Raw genomic sequence first — 23,968 nt, 5'->3', positions numbered from 1 at the left:
TAGCAAAACACCAGAGTTTTACATTAAAAAAGCCTCTTTTACTCAAAAGCACAAGAAAAAATCATCTTTTTACAGACTGGACAGCTCTTCAGAGGTGTACCCACAGGCATTTTTTCTGCAGACAGAGGGTTAACCACATTGCTTTAGCTAGGAAAGGTGTTTTGAAAAAAATTGCAAAGCTACATTGTGAAAGAGCCAAACAAAAAAATGTACAAGTAGGTAAAATTAAGAGATTTTAAGGTAAAGTGTAGAAGAAAAAGAGATAAATATTAGCATTCATGGCTGCTCAAATTTCAGTTTAATTTTGGCATCATTCTCTCTGATCATGTGACTAAGTACAGAGAACTATTTAGGGTTCTTTGTGCCTCAACAACTCCATAGGAAGTTTGGGATTTATAATCAAAGCTGAGATTCTTATTCACCTTTCCCTGTGAAAGGAAATCATGTGAAAACAAGCCTGAGAATCAAGTCAAAGCAGATTCTCTTTATATATAACCCTGCAAACAGCTAAAGTCTTGGAACTGTAAGCAAAAATTAATAATGCCATTGATCAAAGCTGGATCAGATTCCACCTCATTCTCCTGCAGCAAGAAAAATGCACACAACAGGAGAAGGAACAAATTATTTTTCCCTAAAACTGCTCATTTTTTGTCCAAGCTCCAAGAACACTAAGCCTGATTTTTGCAGGGTGTTTTGCAGGAGAATGTTCCAGGACAAAGGGGATTCTTCTGGGGGTCACTTCCCCAGAAGTATTTCCCATATCAGAGTTGGTTATGGTACAATTTACACACCACTGCCCAAAACACCAAAAATTAAAATACAAATGTAAGTATTTTGTCATTTTTGTAATAACTTCACAACAACCTGGCAAGCAGTTTCCATTACCTTAGCTGTAGTACTCTTCAGCCACTTCTCAGCTAGATAGAGACAGAATTTCAGTGCCTGGACATGGTCAGGACCTTTTTAATTATTCAAAAAAAAGGAAGGGACAGAAGTAAATAAATTAAGTTTTCATTAATCCTTCCTATCCTATATACTATATCCATTTTATTTTGAAAAAAATTTAAACAATTAGAAGCTATTTAAAATATTAGGAAAACTTTTGTATCTAAAGAGCAAAAATGTATTATTTATTTGCATTCAAAGAGCAGAGAAAGTGATTAAGTTGGGCTGAAATATTGACTCTTGGTGGAAAACTTGTCTGAAGATTGTGTGAACATGGAGAAACTTCTGTCAGGACATCAGGGCCAGGTTGGATGGGGCTTGGAGCAACCTGGTCTAGTGGAAGGTGTCCAGGTTTGGGCTGGAAGGACCTTAAAGCCTTTCTATGATTCTACAGAAAGAGGTGGGGAAGGATTTGATGGTGATGCTGTGATGTCAAATGGATGCTTTCCTAACCTATTGTTCCAAACTGGATGCAGGAGCCAAATTCATTTTCATGCTCCAGCTCTGCTGGGTGTTATTCAGGATCAGTGAACAAATGTTTGCTCCCACCCTCGCTCTGCTTGTCCCAAGCCTCCCATTCCTTCCCCATCCCATTTGCTACTCACCTGTGGGGAATTCCTGGGCAATCTTGTGAGCCATGGCCACAGCCCACTCTGGATTGACTATGGCCAGCAGATAGGACTGAAGTGCCTGCACAGTTTTGATGGTTTCCTTGTTGACAATGGAGGCACAGCCACTGCTTCTCATTTCAAGAATTTTTGGTTTCAGTTTTTTTTCAAAGACATGTCGAACTGCAGACATGTGGAAGGTATCCAGGGAAACCTGGAAAAATGGCAAAGTAGATGAAGAGTTGTCAGAGCTTCTACAGTGAGGCCAACATCATGCAAAAGAAAGATGGAGACTTCATTTTTTGGGGTGTGGGGGAATATTTAAATCAATTCCTTCAAGCTGTTACTGTACCTTCATTAGTTTGGAAATCAACAGAAGGGTTGGGAAGGTTTCCTCACTGAGCTCTGCAGCTGAAAAGGAAAAGTTGCCTGTGAGAGTCTCACAATCCACTGGCAGCTGCCTCTGTGAAGTGAAGCACTTTCAGTTTATTGGTGGATGGGGACCTCCATTGGGAGAGAAAGGATGTGATCCTGATTATCCCCACTGGGCTGGGAAGTGGGATATGAGGATACATTTTAGAGGTTCTAGAAAAGAATTTGAAGACAAACCCTGCACTGTATTTATCACCTCAGCTCCTCTGGGCAGCAATTTGGGAGCACAAGAAGTGCTTTCAGAAGCAGATGGGATAAAAACTGCATTAATGAAGAATTACAGTTCATATACAACATAAACTGTGGCACTTTAAAGGTCAGAGATAACAGAGAAAGGGAATTTGAGATGCTGAACTTACATATAATGTTCCAGAAACATTGGGCAGTTCTGAAGAAGAGCAGGTGAAAGGGCAGCCTGGTGTGAGCAGCTGGAGACAAGGGAATCATCTGCTCCAAAACATACTGGTGTTCTAGGTCCACTGGTGAAGAAATCCTTGTGTAAGACTTCAGATGTTTGAGGAGGCTCAAAGCCTAGGAAAAAAAAAAAAGAAATAAGAAAATATAAATTGCTGAGAAATTACTAAAAATCACTTTTTAAAGGCTATTTTCTAAGGGAAAGATGTGTACATGGAATAATTAATTTAATTTCAACAGTGCTGAATAGCTCCATGAATAAACAGACAGAGCAGAACTGAGGTGCCATGAGCAAGGTCACACATCTGGACACACCTGGCTCAGCTGGATGCTGGTGTTCTTCTCATCAGCACTTTGGATCACTCTCAGGACAATTTCCAGTGTTTCATAGTCATAAGGATCCAGCTGTTCAAAATAATCATCTGCTTTATAAGATCTTACGTTATTTGTCTTATAAAAACATACAAGTGTGTTGATTTTTTTTTCCCAATTTTAATACCAATTACTGTTTCTTCAGTGTTATGTTGATATAAGCATCATGACATAATTCTCTAAAACGCTTTCTTAAATCCTAAAAAAAGGCATCAGGATTTGGCAGAAAGACCAAACAAGCAGTGTTGGAAACAAAACAAACCCCAAAAAACTCACCCCACAAAAACCCCAACCCTCTGAAATACAAAATCACTCCCAACATGTCATTTTTAGCCCCCACCTATTTTTAATGTAGAACTCTTCCAGTGTACTTAGGAATTATTTTTTTGTTTGATTTTCTGGCTGGTCAGTTTTTAAGGGAAGGGGGGTGAAAAACTCCTGCCTCTCTTTTGAGAAAATTAGATATGTGGCTGTCATTTCTATTGTAGAGAAGCAAAAAACTGAATGTTAACATTTATAAGCTTCAAGAAAATTTGGAAAAAAACACCACCTTTTCAGTTTCTGTGGAATTATTCCTCTGTCATTCAAGTGGCATGCAGCAATTATTAGATGTAGATTCAGGGATGTGGCTGTGTTGGGTTTTTTTTGTTTTATTTTATTTTTTTTTACCTTGTACAATATTCCACTGAGGCTCATGACCAGGTCTCTGGTGCTGCTCAGCAGAGGAATTATTTTTAGTGCTCTAGCCAGTAATGTGGAATAAGGTTGCCTCTCACTGCTTTCTGCAGAGTCATCTTCAACATCATTTGTGTTTGAATTCTGGAGCAGAAGGGTTTCAATGCAGAGCTGCAGTGCAGCATCACTGTCCAGCATGAAAGTGCTAAGAAAGAACAGAGCATGATTCTCTCTGGGAGCTTTGTCATCAAGGACTTTCTTTCCTTATAAATAAATTAAGCCAAGGCAGGATGTATTCTGAATAGCATTTCTTTAAAAAAGGAGAAGAGTTTGCATTTTCTATTAATTTGGATTTATTTAAAGCAAAAGAGATTTCAGTGGCCATGGTTGTTTTTACAGCAATAGATTTCATGGAATCAGTACCTGCAGTAATTCAAGATGAGAGCTGTGTCCACTTCTGGGTTTTGTACCAGCACTCTTATGAGTTCTTTCTTCCTTATTGGTGGCTGTCTAAACACAGTCTCAAAAGAAATCTGCAGATAAAAACACATTCATCTTGTCAAGAGTCTTTTAGACAATATCAAGACTAATTCCTCATACAGTGAAACTTTGACTTCTTTTAGTTTCAATCCAGACACTTTCAGAACAGGAAAAAGCAGTGGATTTCCTGATTACCTCCTGTGTCAAATAATACTTAAGAACATAAATTTTCTTTTTCAGCCCCCTCAATTATTGCATTTCCATTTCTGATGTTTATTTATGCAGACAATCAGAATGAAAAATCAAAACCAAAACAACAACTTTCCTTACATTTGAATGGGAAATCTGCCTAAAAACTCACACACATACCAGATTATATTGATATTATTAACTGATTAGTTAATAAAACCCTAAAATAAGTAAATAAATAAAAACTTACACTAAATTTACCAAGCTGGATGCCCCATTCTGCATCAATAACCAATTCCTGGAATTTTCTCTTTTCTTCTGCTTCACCATATTGGTCAGCAAGCTCTGCTCCCACCAGAGCTACTGCCTAGAAGGAAGGAGAAAGGAGGTGAATACAAGTCTAATAAATAATCTGAAAATTGGGAATCCTGAGGTCTGACTCCTTAGAGGAACTTTAAACAATTCATAAATGATCACACAACTGTGTAAAATGCAAACAAGCCTCAGAGGTGTCAGGACTACCCCACCTCCTGAGTTGGCAGTTCCAAGCTGCTTTAAAATTTACTTTCTCTAAAATATTTTCCTAACATTGTAGAAAGTAATACAAAAGGTATTTTTTTGGCATTTTCCCAGAATTTACATTACTCTCCTTCCACATTTCTTTACTTCCCATCTTCCTTTATATTTTAATAGATGTATTCACTCATTCCACTCTTGAGAACTGCTGCCAGAGAACAACTTATCCAAAATATAACATAGATATCAATTATGATGGGACCTAAAATAAGTAATTTCAGGCTTTGGAATAAGTCATGATGAGGTTGAGAACCACATTAATATTGACAGCAACTTCCCACTGTGGCACAGAGGCAGCTCCTCTCCCAGGGCCCTAAATGAAGGATCTCTTTAACATTCTCTATTTGCAGAAGAAACTCAAGACCTTGGGAATTTACCAAAACTTTTCTGTAATTCTGCCATGAGTTGTTTATGACCTCCCACAGCTTATTGAACATCTCTTCCTTGGGCAAAACAGTGCAATAGCCCAGGGCCAGGTTCTGATCGATGACACGAGAGTTGAACACCTGTGGTTTGGGAGAAAAAAAATATAAACTTCAGGAATTTATTTAATTTCTTCAATAGGTCTCTTTGTATCAGAAGCAGCACAGGAAAAATACTCCAGAATTTGGATATGTATTGGGTCTTTAAGTTAGGGAGGAAAAATAATAAAAATGCATTTCAGGATTTAAAATTTAATATCTGAATATCCTGAAGCCAGTCTGAAAGTGACTTCCCTTAGTCTAAGCTGCCTTAGAAGATGGTAAATTGGAGGTTTTGCACAGAGCTTTTTAAAAATTCCCCCCACCTAGGAAAACTACCAATCTAAAACAAATCCAGGATTTCAAATAAGATAGAGAATACCTACAGATCCTGAAGGCCATTACAGTCACTTGGGACTCTAAAGGATCCCCCAAAGGTGAGGCTCCCACTGTCCAGAACTTCCAAGCAGAGCAAATTGAGCAGGAACAAAAAGCCACAGCCCACAAGGGGCTCAAAGACTCTTTGGAAAAGGCTGTTCAGGGAGGTGGTTGAGACACCACTGCTGAAGGTGTTTAAAGATGTGGTGCTCAGGACATGCTTTGATGGTGGACTTGGCTTTAGTTTAAGGGTTGGGCTCCATGATCTTGTTGGTCTTTTCCAAATGAAACAATTCCATGTGGCTGCCAGGTAGAGCAGAAGAAAGTGGCTCCCTCACCCTTTCCAGGGGATTCTTACCTTGTGCAGTAAGTTCAGGACAGAAGTCTTGATTACTGAACTGCTCCTCTCCTTCATAGCTATGAGGAAGCTTCTGGTTTCAGTGAGTAGCAGATCACTGTTGTGTGGCTGTTATGAAGAAAACAGCACCTAATTAGAAACAAATTCTAAATCTTCATCATCTTGTCATTTACAGCATAATAGGAGGCATTATAGTAATTGTATTTTCAGATTTATTTAAGGTCTTATAAAGATTTCTTCCAGATAGAAAAAGGATTTCTGTTTTCCAAGTGCTTTTGAATTGAGGAATGTTTCTTGAATATTCTACTTGTGACTTTTCCCATACTAAAACAACATGGAAGAACAGAGTAAGCCATTATTAACACTCATTCTAGTCTCTGCAGGAAGGCCAGGAATAAAAGCTCAGTTCTAAGCACGCTTTGCAAAGGGAGAGGACCATGAAAAACAGGGAAGAAACCACCAGCTCCTTTCACAAACTGACTCAACATCTGATCAAGTGGTGCTAATAAAAGGTCATGGTGAGAGCCTTTCCCCTGCCTTCCAAATCCTTAGAGAACTACTCTCAACTTGCCAAAAGTCACCTTTTCACTTGGGGACAGTTCCATGGTGTTTGAAATGCCATGCTGGAGGCAGGAGCCAAAGGCACACATTGTGAGCTGCAGGGCCAGCTGGAACTGGCTGCACTCCAGCAGGTTCTGCAGTGCTGCAGAGAAGGGAGATCCAACAGGCAGCAGGAAGTTGTGTCCTGTGAAATATTTCAAAAACAACCCCAGAAAGTTATTATGAATCATATTGTTCTTGGAGTTAATAGCAGAGCAGTTTATCTTTTTCTTCATTAGAGTTATGACTCAGGATTTGACTTAGCTCCCTTTAAAACCTAAAATTCTCAGGGCTTTTAATTTAATACAGATTCTCATTTTAGTACAAAAGCCAGAAGTTTTTGACCAGAAGTTGTCTTCTTGGACAGGCCTTGATGATCTTCATTCACAGTGCTAGAACTGTCCTGAAGTACAGGTTTGGAGATGCTCAAAAATCCCATGGTGGAATAGTGGGAATTACCACCCAAACTGGTGACTTCTGTGTTCAACCAAACCACCCCCTAAAATATGGCTTCAAGTGGAACATTTAGGCACCTGTGAAAACCCCCTGTGAGTCAGTCATGCTTGTGTAGGGTGAATTTAAACCTCATGTTTTCCAGTGGTCTGTTTAGACTTTCATTGTGGTGGATCTGCCCTCATACCCCTGGAACTGGGTGATTTTTAAGGTTCTTTCCCACCCAAGCAGGGTGTGATACCTTCCATGAATGTTCTGTGTGCCAGGCTTTGAGACTCCAGGGGGTACAGCTTGTCCTCTGAAAGACAGAAAATGCTCATCAGCAGCATGCCAGGAACTCAGCAACACCAACAAGTCTGGGAGAACCCTAAAAATACCACAGGACAGGACATAAAATAGAGACATGTGAACCCCAAGAGCCATTTGCTGCTAATTTTAACTGTGCCTGCTCAGAATTTATTTCCCAAGAGGAAATATCTTTCAGACTCACAAAGGAATCCAACAGTTTTCAGTAACTACTTTGTATGTAAATCCCTTGGATAAGACAGTCAACATTAAACTCTTCATGTGTGGAAGTAAGGACCAAACCCAAAGTCATCTTTCCATTCCACACCCCCTGATGGGTATTTCTACCATGAGTTTGTCTAACTGTGATTTCTGAGGTGAGAATTTCCACACATGAGCTGAATTATTTCTATTTCTAGATAAAAATCAGTAAGAAACACAGATTTTCTATTGTCTCAATGTTGAGGAGAACAAGCTTACCACAAATAGGCAGAACAGCAGAAGTGAGTTCATATGCAACTGGAAGAGATGTCTGAGGATCAAGGACTATCCCATCTTCTTTAAAGAAATCATCATAAGTCCATTCTTTGTAAGGATCTTTATCTCCAGAAGATGTTGTCTAAATAAGAACATTGTCAAAAGTACACACAATGAAAGGCAGAGTTGATGACTCCACTAACAGGTTCCTATTTTGGAATACAGGAATAGAACATGATGTTCTATTTGAAAGTAGTAATTCTGTTAAATGGCCACTGGCAATAAATCCATTTCCTACCCAGAATGGCCACATTTGTCCTTCATGTTGCAGTAGTTTAGTTGTACAGCCAAAATGTACTCTTATTCAATTTAATAGAGGCTTTCATAAACATTCTTGGCCAAATATTATAAGCAAACATTTTGCAAATGGACCATTTTCTAGAAAAATAACATTTTGTGGATAAACAAGCCCAGCCACTCTGCTGTTACTGCACTCCAGCTGTAAGAGCCTGTTCATTTCAAGTAGCCTAAAGCACTGCTTGACCTAAACAGAAAACAAAGCTTCTATTCAAGAACTTGATCATCTTAAAATTTTACAGAACTCTTGGGAAAGCTTTCACATAGTACATTCATTTAAAAACCAAACCCTCCCTGCCATACTTTCAAGCCAGCTCTCTGCCAGTCCTGGCAGAAGCTGTTTGATAAAATCACTATTTTCAGCAGGATTTATTGTACTGAAATATAAGTGGAGAATGCTACTTGTGCTTGTCCCACAGCTGCGCTGCTTTTAGGACTCAAATCAGTTTATTCTTTAAGCTGAAGAACACACAAATTCTAGGAAATTTTTATTTGAGGATTTTTTTTTTGTTGTTGTTGGCTTTTTGATTAAAGAGTGCTGGAGAAATGAGAGGGAAAAGAATACACAGAGTGAACAGCACAGAAAATACCTCTGCTGTAAATTCATAGTTGTCCATTTGGCACTGTCCATGAATTTCCTTGGCAAGTGAAGTGTATTTACACAGCTCCAGACAATCCAACACTAAATCTGTAAAAATATTGAGATCATTAGCAGAAATGGAGGGTTCATCTGTCCACTTAAAAGGAAACAATATTGCAGCACCTATTTTCACAGATGCAGATCTAGAAATTCACTTGGTTTCCAGGTTTATTGAACTCTGGTTGGAAAGCTGAGCTCCCAGCATGAAGTAAATGGGAACAGGAATTACCTGGACTGCAGAGTGTGGCTGCTTGGCCAGCCAGCCCATGGATCACTGCTGGAAGATCCATCCCATCAGGAGTGATCATTGGAACATCAGCTCCCAGCATATGGCAAAGCCTTTGACACACTGCAAACAGCAGCTTCCCTGTATTTTCATTCCAGCTATTTTCATAGAACTCCCTATTAAGAAAGAAAATATGTTAAGAATAAAAAGCCAGTAATACTTAGGGTTTTACTTAATTCTGTTCCAATTATTTAACTAAAACAAAAAACCTTTTCATTTGCTCTACGTAATTCAAAAAAAGTGGCAGAAATAGTTCAGAAATGCTCATTAAAAGTGATGATCTTGAAAAGCTCTGCAGTTTTACCTGCATATATTGACAGCCACTTCCACTTTTCCATCATCCAGGGCTCTCAAGGCCAGTTTTTCTCCCAGTTCATGCTCTGAGACTTGCAGGAGCAAAGCCAGTCTGTACAACCTGGATTCAGAGGGAGGGGGTTTGGGCTTGCCACCTTCTGAATTACAATTCACTGCTTGCACATTTCTAGACTTGGATGCAGATCTGACACGTTCGTAAGAGCATATGTGATCCTCAAGAAGTGCAGATATCAGTGAAGGGCTCCTGTATTCTTCAACGGAGAGAAAGATATCAAAATACTCCTGCAACAAAAAAGATAATTATATATTTGTATCCATATAACTTCCTTTAAATTGCTTTGTTTGCCTACTGTCCTGAGCTCTTAAAAATTCTTACAGCACTCTATCATGAACTCTTTGAAGTATTGGCAATTAAGGTTTTTGTGACAGTATCTAATTTTTGGTTTAAATAGACAACTGAGTTCTAATTGGGAACTTCCCCAGACTAGATAAAATTGGTAGATTAGCCTTAGAATCAATTTGAAGTCAATAATAAAAACAACCTTTGCATGCACGTCATAAATACAATTAATTTTTAATATGATCCATGTGATAAGAACAATTGGAGTAACTACAGTAAATCAAAAGGGATTTAAAACAATAAAAAATACCCACCTGCAGGCTAACAAGTGTTTCAAACAACTTTAGGTTTTCTTCACATTCATATTTCTTCACAGGATTGTCTGTTGGAGGAGAAAAAAAATTACATTTTGATTCCATTTACACAAGGAAAATATCAGATGTTGAAATTGTACCTTTACCTTTTTGAATGCTGAACCAGAATTTAAGGACTTCCACCAGTGTCTTAGTCATAAACATTTGTAGTTTTTTCTGCAGAAAAGGAAGAGGATTTTGTTTTTTTGTTAAAATGTTGCCAGAATGGACTTGGGCTTCAGCTCTTAAAAGTACAATGCAATGTTCCACAAACTTCTTAAGCAATAATTACCAAGTCTAAGGCACAACCAGTTGAAAAGCAAAGGAACAGAAAGTTATTTTATATATTAATCCTTTATAGAAACAGTAAATATTTTATAGGTGTAATATGTGTTTACTCCACAGTCTGTCAGCTCTCACAGGAAAAATCCACACCTCTCCTTTTTCAGAATAACTTGTGTGCACACTTTGTGGTGTGAAAAGCCTTGGTACCTCTTCAGGATCATCTGCTTTGTTCTGTAACACCAGTCTTCCCCACAGAGTCAATCTCTCTGCAACTTCCTCAGCCTTAGCAAGAGGCAGAGATTTTAACAAAGTCAGAGATTCCTCTCCCTGAAGGGAGAAAAACAAACAAACAAAATTAGAACAGAAATAATGAAAAGGAAAGGGCATTTGCTTTTGGAAAGGCTGAGTTGTGTGTACATTCTTGTTCTGATGCAATGGCTGCACAATGGCCATGAGGGTAAATAACAATGCATGAAAATGTGTAGAGATTTCAATTCCAAACTCATGTAGTGTATTGCAGGTCACAACTTTCACCCTATTCTGCCACAATAGAAGGATAAAACTCTGGCAAAACTCATTTTCAATGCTAAACATTGCTGCTAAGGCAGTTAGGTGTCGTATTAATACTTTGAATTAAAAACACTTATGCAAACTGCTTATAAGATTTCAGCAATGCAACTTGTCCCTGTTTTGTCAAGAGGCCTCAGTGTCTGTAAATTCCAGGATCAACTGCCATGAAGTATTCCCCTACCCTTCCTTTGTCAATCAGGTCCATCATCCTCAGGAAATGGACTTCCCCAGTGGGCAGCATGTAGGCTTCCACAATTTTCAAGGCATCCTCCAAGCAAGTAGGAGTATCTTGTTTGAGAATGTATCTGGCAAGCCTCTGGAAGAAGAAAAGAGAAATGGACTTTAGTTTGTTGATGTAAAGGATAACAAAGGAATTAGTTTATACACACTACTTTACCAATGGAATTGTTCAGTTTGTATCAAGCAAGTTACCTGGAAGATTAAAACTTTTATCAAGAGAAAAGCTGACTGAAGTGTAACTGGGAGAAAACAGGGTTTGGGGACTGAATTAGCCTGGGAACTCTGAAAATTTGTCTGGTTCCTCAGGATATTGAGGAACTTCTCCAGAAATATTCATGTCATCTAATGAAGGAGAGATGTTAAAAAAAACCAACTCAAATGGTAAAAAAAAAAAATCACCAAGTGCTGTTCACTGTGACCTTTAGAGAAATCTAAACTCTTGGTAACTTACCATTATCATCTGCTTGTCCTTTAAAAGATTGGTATCTCTTATCCCATAGGCTCTCAAAAGCTTCTTCATCTCCATCAGTCTGTAACTTTCCTGCAGTAACTTCACTCTGGGGACAAATTCAACCATCATTAATTCCTTTGCTACCCCCAGCTATGGTATTTAATCATCACACCACATCAGACACACAGCATTTCCCCAGCCAAGGGTAGCCTGTGGATGCTGCTTACTTGACATGATTCATCTCCAGGTGCTGTTTGACAAGCTGCTCCATTGCTGCACTCCATGGCACCACAGCTCCATGCATTATCTGCAGGACTGCATCAAATTTCAGCTGCAAGAGGGACACAAACAGCTCAATAAGTTTCAGAGTAGTCCCTTGAAGTATTGTTCATGCGTGACTGATCCCTTTAGGCAAATATTTTATTTCCTTGCCCAATCTTCACTTGCATAAAGGGCATTTATTGTCATCATATGATGTGTCAAGTTCAATTAGAAAATGCTTGCAGTCATTTATGACACTGTGGTTCCATGCATATTAAAATTGGTGAGTTTTCCATGTGATGACATCACAACTACAATTATCTCCTCAAAAAGTATCACAGGGGAGATGACTAAAATAGAATAAGAAGATAACATAATAGCATACTATTTTCTCCTCATGGCACTCATTAAAAATGTACTCAGAGCATTATGTAAAAACCATATTTTGCTCTGAACTGACGTGCTGGAGTCACTTGATGCCTTTCATGAAACACACTTACATCAGTGTCAGAGATGCAGCCAATGACAGCCACTGCCTTGGCCTCCCAGGCAGTTTCAAACACTGAGATCGATCGTGTCCGACAGCGCTCCAGCAAATCCTGTGTTTGGATAAAGGTGATCGGAACACTTGAAATCAGAAAAGACAGGAGTACCTTATAATATGAACAAAAGTGTAGTTTTCTAGGCATTAAGGGATTGTTTCATAACTGAAATAGTAACTATCATTAAGTTCATTGTCAGGGATAGGATTAATCTAAAAGCTGGGCCTAAAATTCAGTTGTAAATTCAAATGTTCATCAGACTTGGTTTCTGCTTCCTGATGTTGAAATAGGTTTCTTGAAAAGGAAGAAAATATAGATACCTTGACATACTGTAGAAGAAGCTCATCTTTTTGTAGGTTGTGTTCACACAGGTAGGGTTTTATAAACTTCTCCAAAATTGATGGGACAAGCTCTGGTGCCAAAATTTTATCAAGCATGCGAAACACAATAGTGGTTGCATTTTCCTGGGTAGCAAGTGGGAAAAGGCCATGTTAGAACATCACACATGTCAGTGTAAGGCCATTTACATCCCTGATACACAATCAACATCCAGAGGCCACTGAAAACAACTGAAATATTTCCAGAGCAAGAATCTCTCTTTAGCTCAAATAAACCCTTTCATTTACAAAGCTTTTCTTGTTCAGTTGTACTTTCAACTTCTCTGTAGCCAATCCTTGCTCCACAGTAGATGATCTGTAATAACCTGCAAACCACAGAGTTTGAGCCACAGCTTCTCACAGTGTCTTAGGTTATATTTATAACCTCAGTTGAAAGAAAATTTGTAACACAGCTTCTCAAACAGACTTAGCAGCTTATGAATGAAAATTTAACCAACATCCATCATGATTTTTTTGGTCTGACTTTAAATTACATGCTATAAGATTCTTCTCCTTTTCAGAGCAACCTGAAAAGCATTTTTTCAAGTGTCTGCAGTGTTACCTTTTCAAAATCACAGAATGCCAGCCTGCAGTTGTATTTTCTGTACAGATTTCTCAATTCTTGTAAATCATTTACCAGCTTCTTTAACCTCTGTATCTCTTCACAGTCACCACATCTCTGAAAGTGTGTTGAGAAGTGAAATGTTAGGAGACAAGACCATTAAGAGGCTGTCATCTACTTTTTTTATATCTTTAAACACAAGAAAATTGGAATTCTTTCCTTTCATAGAATTAACTCAATCTTCACCAAACTCAACGGTGGCCTAATTATCACCCACTCCAGCTCTAGTACACAACATCTGTTTGAAGTTTCTTAGTAGCTAATTCTTGTGTTTGTTACATTTCTTACCAAAGGAGTCCACTTGCCAAAAGCTGTCACTCCCAGTTCACCTTGATTTTTACTTGTAAAAAAAATCTCTGCCACTTGGAGTCCATTTTCAGGCCAGTTTGCCTGTCCAAAATAGTTGATATTATTAGCAAACCATGTTATACATCTAGAAATACAAGATATGCCAAGTTTCTGCAGGGTGATTTACCTTGTCAGTTAATTCAAGGTTTCGAGCAGCTTGTTCCAGCCATTTTGCTAATATTTTCTGAAAAAAAAAAATACAGTTATAAGTAGAGTTATGCTATCTATCAAAGCAAAATTTGCCATTAGAAACTTCTTTCAAAAGAAATAATTTCAAATATAAAGCTAGGGAAAAGAATCCATTTCAAAGACAGAGGAACAAGTTCCTGACATTCAGAAGTCTGGAGGTTTGACAGTAAAATCATCTTAGTCTGAGAAAATTACAATTTGCTGTTCTTAAGTCAGTCTCACCTGCCCATCTGGCACAACCCTTCTTGAGAAGGGGATCACAACATTTTTAAGCCACACACAAAGTTCCTTCAAAGGAGCAGTGAAATGGATGGCATTGAGCAAATCCTTCAGCATTTTCTCATCAAAGCTGCTTTCAAAATCAGCCTAAAATATTAGATCAGAACAATTACAGATCCATGGAGCACATGTTCATCTGATATTGTGTAAAGCTGTTTCACTAATAGGAAGAGCCAGTAAATTTCACAAATACAAAGAGAAAATCTCAGTAGTCATAGACAGAAATTAAATAAATAGCTCTGTTCAGAAAAACTAGAGTTTGGTCTTCTTAAAAATAGACCTAATTGAAGGAATTTCTTTACAAATCAGATTGTTCTATTACTTTCACACTCACTCTATAGTTCTGTCTTATTGAGAAAACAACAGACATGGAACTGAAAGTCCTGCACTAAAAAATAAAATAACAGCACACACACACTATCTTAAATGTGTCATTCAGAGTAAGGAGTCTGTGTGCTTATTTTTAAAGGATTTCAAGGTAGGCAGCAAACATCCACTTAATTCTGAGAGCTGTGCTTGCAAGAAAGTGAGTGGAAGATTACAAGCACTGCAGAATAAATCAAATTGCCATGACTTAGAAATATGAATTCTGACATCAGAAATACCAGTTTATTCCTAAATCAATAAAAAGTTCAGCCTCCTAAGCATCCAAGTGAACAGGTAATCATTGTGGTAATTGATGAGATACTGCCATGGACCCTTGCTTCTCTGAGGAGCTGTTTTGTAACAGCCTCTGTGAAATTGGACTGGAAAATTGAAGAGATTTAATCCCCTCCATAAATCCCAGAGATGTCTGTGCCACCTCACCTGATGCCTAAGCCAGAGGTACTGGGCACAAGCCAAATTTCCTTCTTCCAGCTGAAAACCAATAATCTTGAACACATCCTCATTATTCAGGAATTCTGTCCAAGCAATGCCACTAAAAGTGAGGGGGAAGAGAAGCTTTGTTAAATGTCATTAACAAAGAAATTGAGAGAAGAACTTCAAAACATTTCTACCTAGTGCTGGATGTTGGAAGAAACAACAGAAGTGGTACTTGTGTTTGTATAAAAATCACAATCCCTCCTACAGATATTGAACAAAAAACCCCAACTATTTAAATGGATGTGCAACAGATAATTTATGTTTTCAGTATATAGGATGACTCAATCTCTTCATTCTCCCTTCTCCACAGAATGGGAAAATTCAGGCAAAGAAGGAAAAGCTTGAAGTTTAATGAATTCATATTAAAAACCTAAAATAATCTTAATTTCAGTGGTACAGGCTTAACAATCACAATTAAATTTATTTTAAATCTTAAACACAAACAAACCTGAATTTCTCTAGTCCAAAGGCTTCATAGAATGTTGTAAGCCTTGCCTGAGCTCTCAACACCTGAATGCAGATGAGATTTAAGGTTAATATCTGGCTGAACATATTGTTACATTACATGATTAAAGCATTGATTCTCCTTGAAGGCAGATGAGGCGAGTTTACAACAGGACTAAATAAAAAACAAAATGAAACTCCAAAAAGTACTTTAAGAAAGGTTCTGCCTTCAATTTATGGAGCATCTGAAACTGAGTCTTTCTATGACTGAAGGAATGGCTTATTTCTGAATTTGTCATTACTGTGATTCTCTTTCATACTATTACATTTAATTTTGCTTAGACTTTTTTTGAAATTCAGCAGTAATTTACAGTTATAATTTGAATTAACAGTTTGTAAAACTCTACATTACAATTGATTTTATGATGCTGCAGATCCAAGAAATTTGTCCTCACCTCAGCTATGGATACTGGAGCCCCATCAGATGGTGGAGCATTGGGTCTATTGTCTTTCTTCAAGATCTGAAAAAGGGACATAAAAGGGTTTGGCTGACAACTCAGAACATGCCAGACAGGACTGTGAGAGCAGTAAAGACATGAGCAAGAAGTCAGAACTTCTGTAAATTGAGATTTTACAATGTTAGATTGGATCTAACCTGATCCAGTCTAATCTGGTTGGATTTCTGCATGGATGGAGGATCAGACAGATAATGTGTATCTCTCTGGTTCTGTTTGATAAGACTAAAATAAAGAAAACAAAAATGGTGACCTACTTTGAGCTTTAGTTTGAAAATTAATATTTAAAAGGTACTTAAAAAAACTGCTATTCAAAACTAAGCCCTGCTTTGTGATACAAAAATAAAACTGTGAGCTCTTTCTTGCCCTTGAGCAAATACCAGAACAAGATGGGACCAAGACTTGCTGCTTCTTCATGTCTGGTTACATAGAATTTATGGTGCCTTTACTTTTCCCTTTTGGAATGACTATAACTGGTTTGTGCCCCTCTCAAGTTGTACAAAAGGGTGGAATAGAAGTTGAAGAGTAGAAGAAATAGAAACAAATAAAACCCTTACTCTGACTTTAGCATAATTCAGCATTTCTCGAGTGGTTTCATACAGTGGCCATGGAGCATTGATGCAGTAATTCACAACAAACTGGTTGTCCTGTTTGCATAAGGAAACAACTGAAATTAATTCCAAGATCCTTTATAATTTGAATTGATTTAGGAGGGAGAGAGGGTAGAAATAAAAACAAACCTGTATTTTTTGCAAATTTTCTTTGGCTTCATTGCCAAGATCCAGCAAGGCTTCCTGGCCATAACTCTCAAGAGAAGCTGAAGCCAGTTTCTCTAAAATAGTGTTTGCTTTTACTTTGTATACAAGCTGTTTAAAAAAATAATACAAGTATGGTGAGTTGTTTTATAAGGTAACATTCCACTGCCTTGGTAATATCTGCAATAATTTTAATATTTTCTATTGGACTATAGGGCAAGAATCTTACCATAATTTCAGTTATACTCTTTAATCTCTAATGTGTTTATCATGAATGAACAACTCACCTCAACATCCAGTCCAAACTGAATAGCAAAATTCTCTGCTTCAGTGAATTTGTGTTTGTGCAGTAAACGACTTAGTCTGGGAATGAAAAAAATAAACCACTTCAATGTAAGTCCAGATATTTAAAAAAATTATATACAATACAATGTTTTTTTTTTTCACAGAAACCAGTACCTATTTTCTGGCAGGGCTTCAGTTAAACTTCTCATCACAACTATAGAAACTGGGTCTTCAGAGGGCCTGAGGATGAGAGGGAATGATGTGAATTTATCAACTCTATGTGGAAGTAACCTGCCATTTTTATGTAATAATGAGCTAGTTACAAACAAAATATTATCTTACATCTGATGCTTTTCATGAATTCCTTCCAAGAAGTATATTGTGTCCTGTAGTGTGCAATGACAGAAACCATCAGGTGAAATGAATTGAATTCCAAATAAATCCAGAGCATTTTTCTATACTAAAAGAACTAAAAAAACTTCCCTCAGTTTTTAGCTGTAACAGCAGCAGGAATGACTGGCAGTGCTATTAAATCCTGCAAGAGACCTCAGACTAAATTTAAATTGTTCTGTTTGTTTCATAATAGGATATTTTTCTCCTCTGGGAACATCACTTAATTTTTCTTTGTATGGTTCCTGCATAGTTTCTAGCAGAAATAGGTTTTAACCTAACAAGAGTAACACAGTACCCTCTTTAATATTTACACATATTAAGACAACTATATTTCTTCAAAGAACAACAACAACAAAAAAATCATCAAAACCTACAGTGCAAACCCCACTTTGAACAAGGGAAGAAACAGGAGACACTTCCAGAGAATAGAGCTGTTGCATAGTGGGCAATGCAAAAACCATTAGGCTTCTCATCTATTAAAAAAAAAAAGGGGGAAAACAAATAAAGAAGTCAGAATTGCTTTTTTTCTCTTACATTAGTGAGAGAGTGATATTTGCAGAATCATTTCTGAATTCTTATGGAGTTAGAGGGTAGTATTTGTAGGACTTTTTATGGAATGCAGATTTCCAGTTTGAGGAAGTTTAATGAAGTTCAGACACTGCCTCCCTCTCTCTCTCTCTCTCTAGGCCTATTATGTATAATTCAACAGGTTTAATCGAATTTTTTAAAATGGCATAATGTTCATCCTGGTATTTTATTTCAGTTGACTGCACTGGCTGTAGCTGGGGGTAGATGCTGAAGGCAGCAGAGACATTGTTCTAGAGAAATCTGGGAAGGGGTGTAAGATAATAATAAATTTTGCTGCTCTTCCTTGTCTGCCTACCTTAATAAACCAAATAAACCCCAAACCACCCATAAAAACCCCAACCAGGGACAGCCTGGCCTGGACACCCCCACAAGAATCCCAACAGCTCTCACTTGCTAGACCCTGATCTGTAAATGGCCACATTTCAGTCTGGACTTTAAGCTCCTCAGAATTCTCTGTGCCTCAAATATTTTGCCACCTCCACCCCTCTCCCCCCATTTTCCTATGAGCAACTGCATGACAATAAAGGAGCAGAGCACAGATAAGGAGATGATACCTGCTTGTCATCTGGCATTGTCATGACAATCAGTTTCACATTGGCAAGCCCTTGCCTAATGAATGAGAAAGAGAAAAAAGAAAGCAAGATTTGCTGTATGAATCTTAGGTTAAAACGGTGAAATATTTGTGCTTCTGTGTTTTAGAAATTTTTTCATTCCATGACAAAAAATATATTTAAAAATCCTTTTATATTTTAATATATAGCTGAATAGTTTCTCGCACTTTTTCACACTTTAGAACAGTAGTTACACTTTTTCACACATTCTATTTCATCTTAATTTTTAAGAAAAGTAATTTCTAACAAGGACATGATGTTTTGCACCAGCATCTGGGCCAAATTAATGAGATATTTCATAGAAATCACAGCACCAGACAACTTTTCACTTCTCAGGATTGGTGCTGTAACACTTCACTTACCATGTGACTTGAGAGGAATCTGATTCAGTAGTGAGAAGAAATTCCTCAATATGTATTAAAGGCCAATCCCAAATTAGAGTGAGAGAATAAATATCCCATGTGCTTAAGATGTTCTAGATTAAAAAAAAAAAATCAGACATGAGTTCCTGTTTTCCTCATAGAAGACAGTTTTTGAGCAAAATATTACATTTTGTGGCTTAAATAATGAATAGGAGTAGAATTTAAAAAAACACAGGAAGATCAAGATGCTCTTGATATAAGTAAATATAAGCACCTCCATTTTACAGAAACTTCACTTTAAGCCTTAAAAAATGTGTTTATAAGCTGGTTCAAGAACACAGTAAAGTGAAGATCACATCAAATCATTACCCATACCTCTGTATCCAAAACAAACAGCTGATTGTCAAGGACTTGAAGTTTTGCAGCACCTAAAAGATATTAATACTCACATAAATTCATTATTTTTCTTGAGATATGTAAAAACATATTCAAATACACAACCAAGTATTGGAAACCTCGTGGTTTAACCTCATGGAACTTCCTAGGACTGTGCAAAGTTTAGCTTAAAGTGAATTGTGCTTTATGTAACTAAGTGAAACTGCAGTTTTGAAGCCCACATTCTGGCTGTACCTTTACAAACATGATCTGTTTGGTACATGTGAATTTATTAGGAACGATGAAAAATTAGTACATTCTGCAATCACATATGAAATCTACACTTGTCTATAAAGAGATAAAACCTTCTTTACCTTGGATCAGACTTGAATCAGCAAAACTTTGAGCAGACACCAGGGCACTGGTGGGGTCCACCTCCCATTTGGAGAGCACATAATCCCCTTTACCCTGTGAGGAGAGGCAAAGTAAAATGGGGTTAGACAGGAGATATTTGACCACTGAAATGTCTGTTTCTACCATTGATCTTGAACTTGGAAAGCTGCAAACCTAAATTTAACTTTATTCCTCTACTGATGTTCAGGAAAAAAAACATTGATTTCTTTATTTTTAATTTAACCTTTTCCCCTTCTCCTTTCAAGTCTCGCCTTTGTTACAGTGATTGTTACACTCAGCAGTTTTTGGCTCTTTGAAAAACAGTATTTCAAAATACCCACTTTTCATTCTCACAGAATATAAAAGCTGAATGAAGTTACTCTGGGCCTACTGAGGAAAATCCCACTGAATTCAAAAGGCTTCAAAAAATAAACTCAGATAACCTGTTTGCAGTCCCAATTTACATCTCAAAGCAAGTCTATATTTTAATTTCTGTATTAGCTGCTGTACTTAATTCATGCTTAAAATCTTTGTTGAATTAGACCTTGTTATTTTAGCAGGCCTTGTTGAATAAGAAGCTGATTGGAAGATTTTTGTCAACTTTGGTTTTGTCTGTGAGCTCAAGGATAGTATCTATAAACAATCCAGCCTGTACACACCAGGAACTGGTGATTGACTAAGCTCAGAAACTCAGGGTGAAAATACTTTCCCCTCATCCATCACAACAAATTAATTTTGGAAATGACAGCAGTTATTTCCTTATGAGAAAAACTATGGACAGGCTGCACAAATGACAATCTTTAAACTGACAGTGAAGCAAATGAAAGGCAAAACAGCGCAAAAAGCTGATGAGCTGCTTTTTCAAGCAGCTGGAGACAAATTTCGTTGCAGATCCAAAAATGTCATCATTGATCACACGAAAATTGTTCTGATCACATTCTTAGTGCTTACCCCAATTATCAAATGGATTTTGTTCACTGAGCTGCTGATGACAAAATCCTGACAGCCCAGGCTGTGATGCTCTCCCGTGGCAATGAAAGTTGTCTTTATCTGTCCTTGTAACTTGTGGGTAGGAGATGGGGAAGAAAAACAGTTGTTTATAGAATCAGTAGATAAAATTTCTGCTCATTTCTAAATGAGCAGGAAAAGCAACAATCACAGCTATGAAGGGGAGAAATGGACTGGTAAATAGTCAGTGGAATGTACGGAGCAAAGTTTGGTTACAAACCCTGCACTTTTAACAATTTTGCCAGTTTTGCAGGTGTTTCTTACTTGCTTTGCTGTAGTCATATCCATCTTCTCAATTGCTAAATATTAAAAAAAAAAATAAAATCAGTATTAAATAAACTTTTTCAAAACTTTAAAAAGGCACAAAGAAAGTTTTTGAATACAGGTCTCCCTGTTCCAATGAAATCCCAAGGGGTCTGCAGCTTATCCTACCTTCTTGTGTTTTTCCAAGAGGGACACACATAATGCAGAAGCATCCATTGCTTGTGAGAATGAACATGTGATGAACACCTAAAAAAACCCAACAGAAACATTTCAAACTGAAGCATTCAAGAGCAAGTAAAGAGAAGGCTTGCTTGTAAACAGCACAGTGAAATAACTGACCCCCAAAAATCATCTGACCAATAGATTAAAGTATTTTAAACAAAATGTTGTCATTTCCAACTAGGAGTAGAATAATATATTCTGTTGTGACAGAACAATGCTGGGAGCTTATAGAACAGAACCACTGAACTCTGATAGAAGAAGAGAAGGAATTCTTCCTTTTTTAAGCATTTTCATATGTTTATCACAGTCTCAAAAGAAAAAGGTATTGAGTTCTGAATGTTTTTTTCCTATGGCATTTGTAAAATAATTAATGAGATAAAGAATCTTCTACAACTTTGCTTTGCATTGTGCACATAAAATTAACTTTTCTTTATGCTTTTCTGTATTACTTATTTTGTAATCTCTTTCCCTGAGAGCTATTAAAGGGGAACAAAATCACAAAAATTCAGACAAAGGGGAAGAAAAACATCATCCACTTCTTACCTGCATCTGCATTATCTTTAACAAAAAAGAGATTTAAGTAGGTCTTTTCACTTGAAGATTGTTCAACCAAAATCTAAAATAGAAACAGCATTACAGACTATTATTCTGTATTTCAGAAAAAAAAATGAAATATTGATCATCAGTTCAAACGTTAGACTTTTTTTAGGAAGGTTCTTGTTTATGCATGCTGTTCCTAAATAGATTTTCCTTATTCATTACTCATGGGAACAGAAGTGCCCATTTCACCTGTTTAGTTAGAATATGTGGTCAATAAGGCAAGGATGTTTATACTTTGGTATTTGGAAAAATGATTTAAAAAAACTCAAGAAAGTCTGAGAACAAAACGTTCTCAGCAAAATTAAATAGAAAAGTTACCGTACCTTCGTTAGCAAGGTTTGTTTTGATGGGATGTGGATAAGATGTAAACTGCCACTTCTCTCACCAACCACAAGGAATTGTTTGTCTTGACACAGACCCACTACATCCACATTAGTATCTGAAAAGTTTCATGGCAAGAAGTCAGATATTAAGATTTGGGTTTTATGAATAAATATTAACACAAGAATTGGACAACACAGCATCCCAGATTTCTTCTAAACAAGTTATTCTGACTAAAGTAATATGAGAAGAGGCCTACAGGGAGTGGTTTTGTATCCATTATTCCCACTTTAGTGAGAACTTAGGATTCTAACTACATTGTACTGAAACAGTCAATTGTTTTCAGAAGCCAAAATCACTTTTTATTACTTAGGTACTTGTAATAATGCTTCCCTTTACAGGCTAGTCAGACACTTCCTATGCTTTCCTGTACAAACCTAGGTATTTTAAAAGCCAGTCTTCACTTGCCAAGTGGAATTCCAAAGGAAAGAACTCACCAAACTGAATGTTCATCAGAAGAGACAGCCCAGTGCTGTCCAGAAGTGCCACAGATCTGTCCACAACAACAATGCTGCCATCCCTGGAGCTGCGTGCATGGAGCTGAGGGTTCCCAGAGACCTGGGAAGGGAAAGGTTGTTTCACACAGGCACACTCCAGAAAACATGACAAAAATTGTCTAATTATTAGACAAAAAAAAAAAAGACAAATTAATCAAAGACAAAAGCAGAGCTTTGATGGGTTGTACCTTCTCTGAAGATGAGATTTGCAGCAGTGAATCCACCTGGTACAAGGCGGTGCCACACTCCTGGCCCAGCCCCACCGGGAGCTGCCCGGTGTCCTCGTTCAGCAGCAGCTCGACCTCGTTCCACATCTTTGCCTGGGATAAACATTTCAGGAACATCGTGTAGAGCAGACAGCTCTGAAGTTACGTGGCTACAGGTAAGTTATTAGTTTTGTTACTGCATGGGGACACTGCAGTAATAAAGGAGGAAGGGCTGTACAAGAATCCCCGTGAGGATAAACAGCTCGTTTAAAGCCAAGTGAGCGGTGTGGATCCCGGATTGGCGAGAACAGATTTTGCCAACTAAATTCACTGCCAGAGTGCTCCCCAACGTGCTGTGAACACCCCCTGCTCACAGGGACACCGACTCCCTGCCCTCAGGGACCCTCGATCCCTCTCCTGGTGACAAACCCCAGCCCACAGGGACCGCCTGCTCACGGGGACCCCCATCCCCTGCCCTCAGGGAACCGCTGCCCGTGACAGGGGTGACAAACGCATGGCCACAGGGACCCCAATCCCTCACTGCGGCCGGTGACATCCCTATTTCCAGAGGGACCTCTGCCCACATGGTCTGCCCGACCCCTCACGGGCGACACTCCCGTACCCCCGATCCCCTCACGGGTGACACTCCCGTGCCCTCGGGGACCCCCGATCCCCTCACCGGTGACACTCCCGTGCCCTCGGGGACCCCCGATCCCCTCACCGGTGACACTCCCGTGCCCTCGGGGATCCCCGATCCCCTCACGGGTGACACTGCCGTGCCCTCGGGGACCCCCGATCCCCTCACCGGTGACACTCCCGTGCCCTCGGGGACCCCCGATCCCCTCACCGGTGACACTGCCGTGCCCTCGGGGACCCCCGATCCCCTCACCGGTGACACTCCCGTGCCCTCGGGGATCCCCCAGCTCCCCTGACCGCGCCCCCTCGGCCGCTCCTGGGTTTCAATTTGGCGGGAGCCGGGACAGGCTCAACGGCTCGCGGCTGCGGCCAAACCTCCGCGAACGCGAAGGCGCCTCCCCGGCCCATAAC

General features: G+C 38.5%; 1 protein-coding gene across 2 annotated transcripts in view; it reads right to left on the bottom strand.

Annotated features, from left to right (window-relative positions):
• Positions 1 to 23,616, bottom strand: part of KNTC1 (kinetochore associated 1) — a 31,185-nt gene extending 7,569 nt beyond the window's left edge. For both annotated transcript variants that reach the window (XM_053993741.1, XM_053993740.1), the window contains exons 1-49: positions 23,601 to 23,616; positions 22,904 to 23,035; positions 22,656 to 22,776; positions 22,161 to 22,276; positions 21,781 to 21,853; positions 21,184 to 21,261; positions 21,016 to 21,050; positions 20,695 to 20,805; positions 19,725 to 19,818; positions 19,351 to 19,403; positions 18,976 to 19,088; positions 18,557 to 18,611; positions 17,789 to 17,887; positions 17,364 to 17,407; positions 17,196 to 17,261; positions 17,024 to 17,099; positions 16,722 to 16,847; positions 16,539 to 16,628; positions 15,922 to 15,987; positions 15,471 to 15,532; positions 14,966 to 15,077; positions 14,102 to 14,245; positions 13,818 to 13,874; positions 13,631 to 13,732; positions 13,283 to 13,399; positions 12,664 to 12,807; positions 12,302 to 12,400; positions 11,768 to 11,871; positions 11,541 to 11,646; positions 11,031 to 11,165; positions 10,487 to 10,606; positions 10,102 to 10,171; positions 9,956 to 10,023; positions 9,291 to 9,583; positions 8,930 to 9,102; positions 8,651 to 8,748; positions 7,707 to 7,845; positions 7,183 to 7,239; positions 6,470 to 6,633; positions 5,889 to 5,996; positions 5,069 to 5,197; positions 4,366 to 4,482; positions 3,870 to 3,979; positions 3,441 to 3,651; positions 2,715 to 2,804; positions 2,345 to 2,516; positions 1,906 to 1,964; positions 1,551 to 1,767; positions 886 to 959 (exon numbers count right to left, since the gene is read on the bottom strand). In XM_053993741.1, the coding sequence (XP_053849716.1) occupies positions 886 to 959; positions 1,551 to 1,767; positions 1,906 to 1,964; positions 2,345 to 2,516; positions 2,715 to 2,804; positions 3,441 to 3,651; positions 3,870 to 3,979; positions 4,366 to 4,482; positions 5,069 to 5,197; positions 5,889 to 5,996; positions 6,470 to 6,633; positions 7,183 to 7,239; positions 7,707 to 7,845; positions 8,651 to 8,748; positions 8,930 to 9,102; positions 9,291 to 9,583; positions 9,956 to 10,023; positions 10,102 to 10,171; positions 10,487 to 10,606; positions 11,031 to 11,165; positions 11,541 to 11,646; positions 11,768 to 11,871; positions 12,302 to 12,400; positions 12,664 to 12,807; positions 13,283 to 13,399; positions 13,631 to 13,732; positions 13,818 to 13,874; positions 14,102 to 14,245; positions 14,966 to 15,077; positions 15,471 to 15,532; positions 15,922 to 15,987; positions 16,539 to 16,628; positions 16,722 to 16,847; positions 17,024 to 17,099; positions 17,196 to 17,261; positions 17,364 to 17,407; positions 17,789 to 17,887; positions 18,557 to 18,611; positions 18,976 to 19,088; positions 19,351 to 19,403; positions 19,725 to 19,818; positions 20,695 to 20,805; positions 21,016 to 21,050; positions 21,184 to 21,261; positions 21,781 to 21,853; positions 22,161 to 22,276; positions 22,656 to 22,776; positions 22,904 to 23,029 (5,193 nt within the window). In that variant the 5' untranslated portion in view covers positions 23,030 to 23,035; positions 23,601 to 23,616. The remainder of the gene's footprint in view (positions 1 to 885; positions 960 to 1,550; positions 1,768 to 1,905; positions 1,965 to 2,344; positions 2,517 to 2,714; positions 2,805 to 3,440; positions 3,652 to 3,869; positions 3,980 to 4,365; positions 4,483 to 5,068; positions 5,198 to 5,888; positions 5,997 to 6,469; positions 6,634 to 7,182; positions 7,240 to 7,706; positions 7,846 to 8,650; positions 8,749 to 8,929; positions 9,103 to 9,290; positions 9,584 to 9,955; positions 10,024 to 10,101; positions 10,172 to 10,486; positions 10,607 to 11,030; positions 11,166 to 11,540; positions 11,647 to 11,767; positions 11,872 to 12,301; positions 12,401 to 12,663; positions 12,808 to 13,282; positions 13,400 to 13,630; positions 13,733 to 13,817; positions 13,875 to 14,101; positions 14,246 to 14,965; positions 15,078 to 15,470; positions 15,533 to 15,921; positions 15,988 to 16,538; positions 16,629 to 16,721; positions 16,848 to 17,023; positions 17,100 to 17,195; positions 17,262 to 17,363; positions 17,408 to 17,788; positions 17,888 to 18,556; positions 18,612 to 18,975; positions 19,089 to 19,350; positions 19,404 to 19,724; positions 19,819 to 20,694; positions 20,806 to 21,015; positions 21,051 to 21,183; positions 21,262 to 21,780; positions 21,854 to 22,160; positions 22,277 to 22,655; positions 22,777 to 22,903; positions 23,036 to 23,600) is intronic.
• Between the last annotated feature and the right edge of the window lie 352 nt (positions 23,617 to 23,968).

The sequence above is a fragment of the Vidua macroura genome, chromosome 18 (genome assembly GCF_024509145.1).
Source record: "Vidua macroura isolate BioBank_ID:100142 chromosome 18, ASM2450914v1, whole genome shotgun sequence".
In the NCBI taxonomy this organism is placed as follows: Eukaryota; Metazoa; Chordata; class Aves; order Passeriformes; family Viduidae; genus Vidua; species Vidua macroura.
This window is presented reverse-complemented; position numbering and strand designations above follow the sequence as displayed.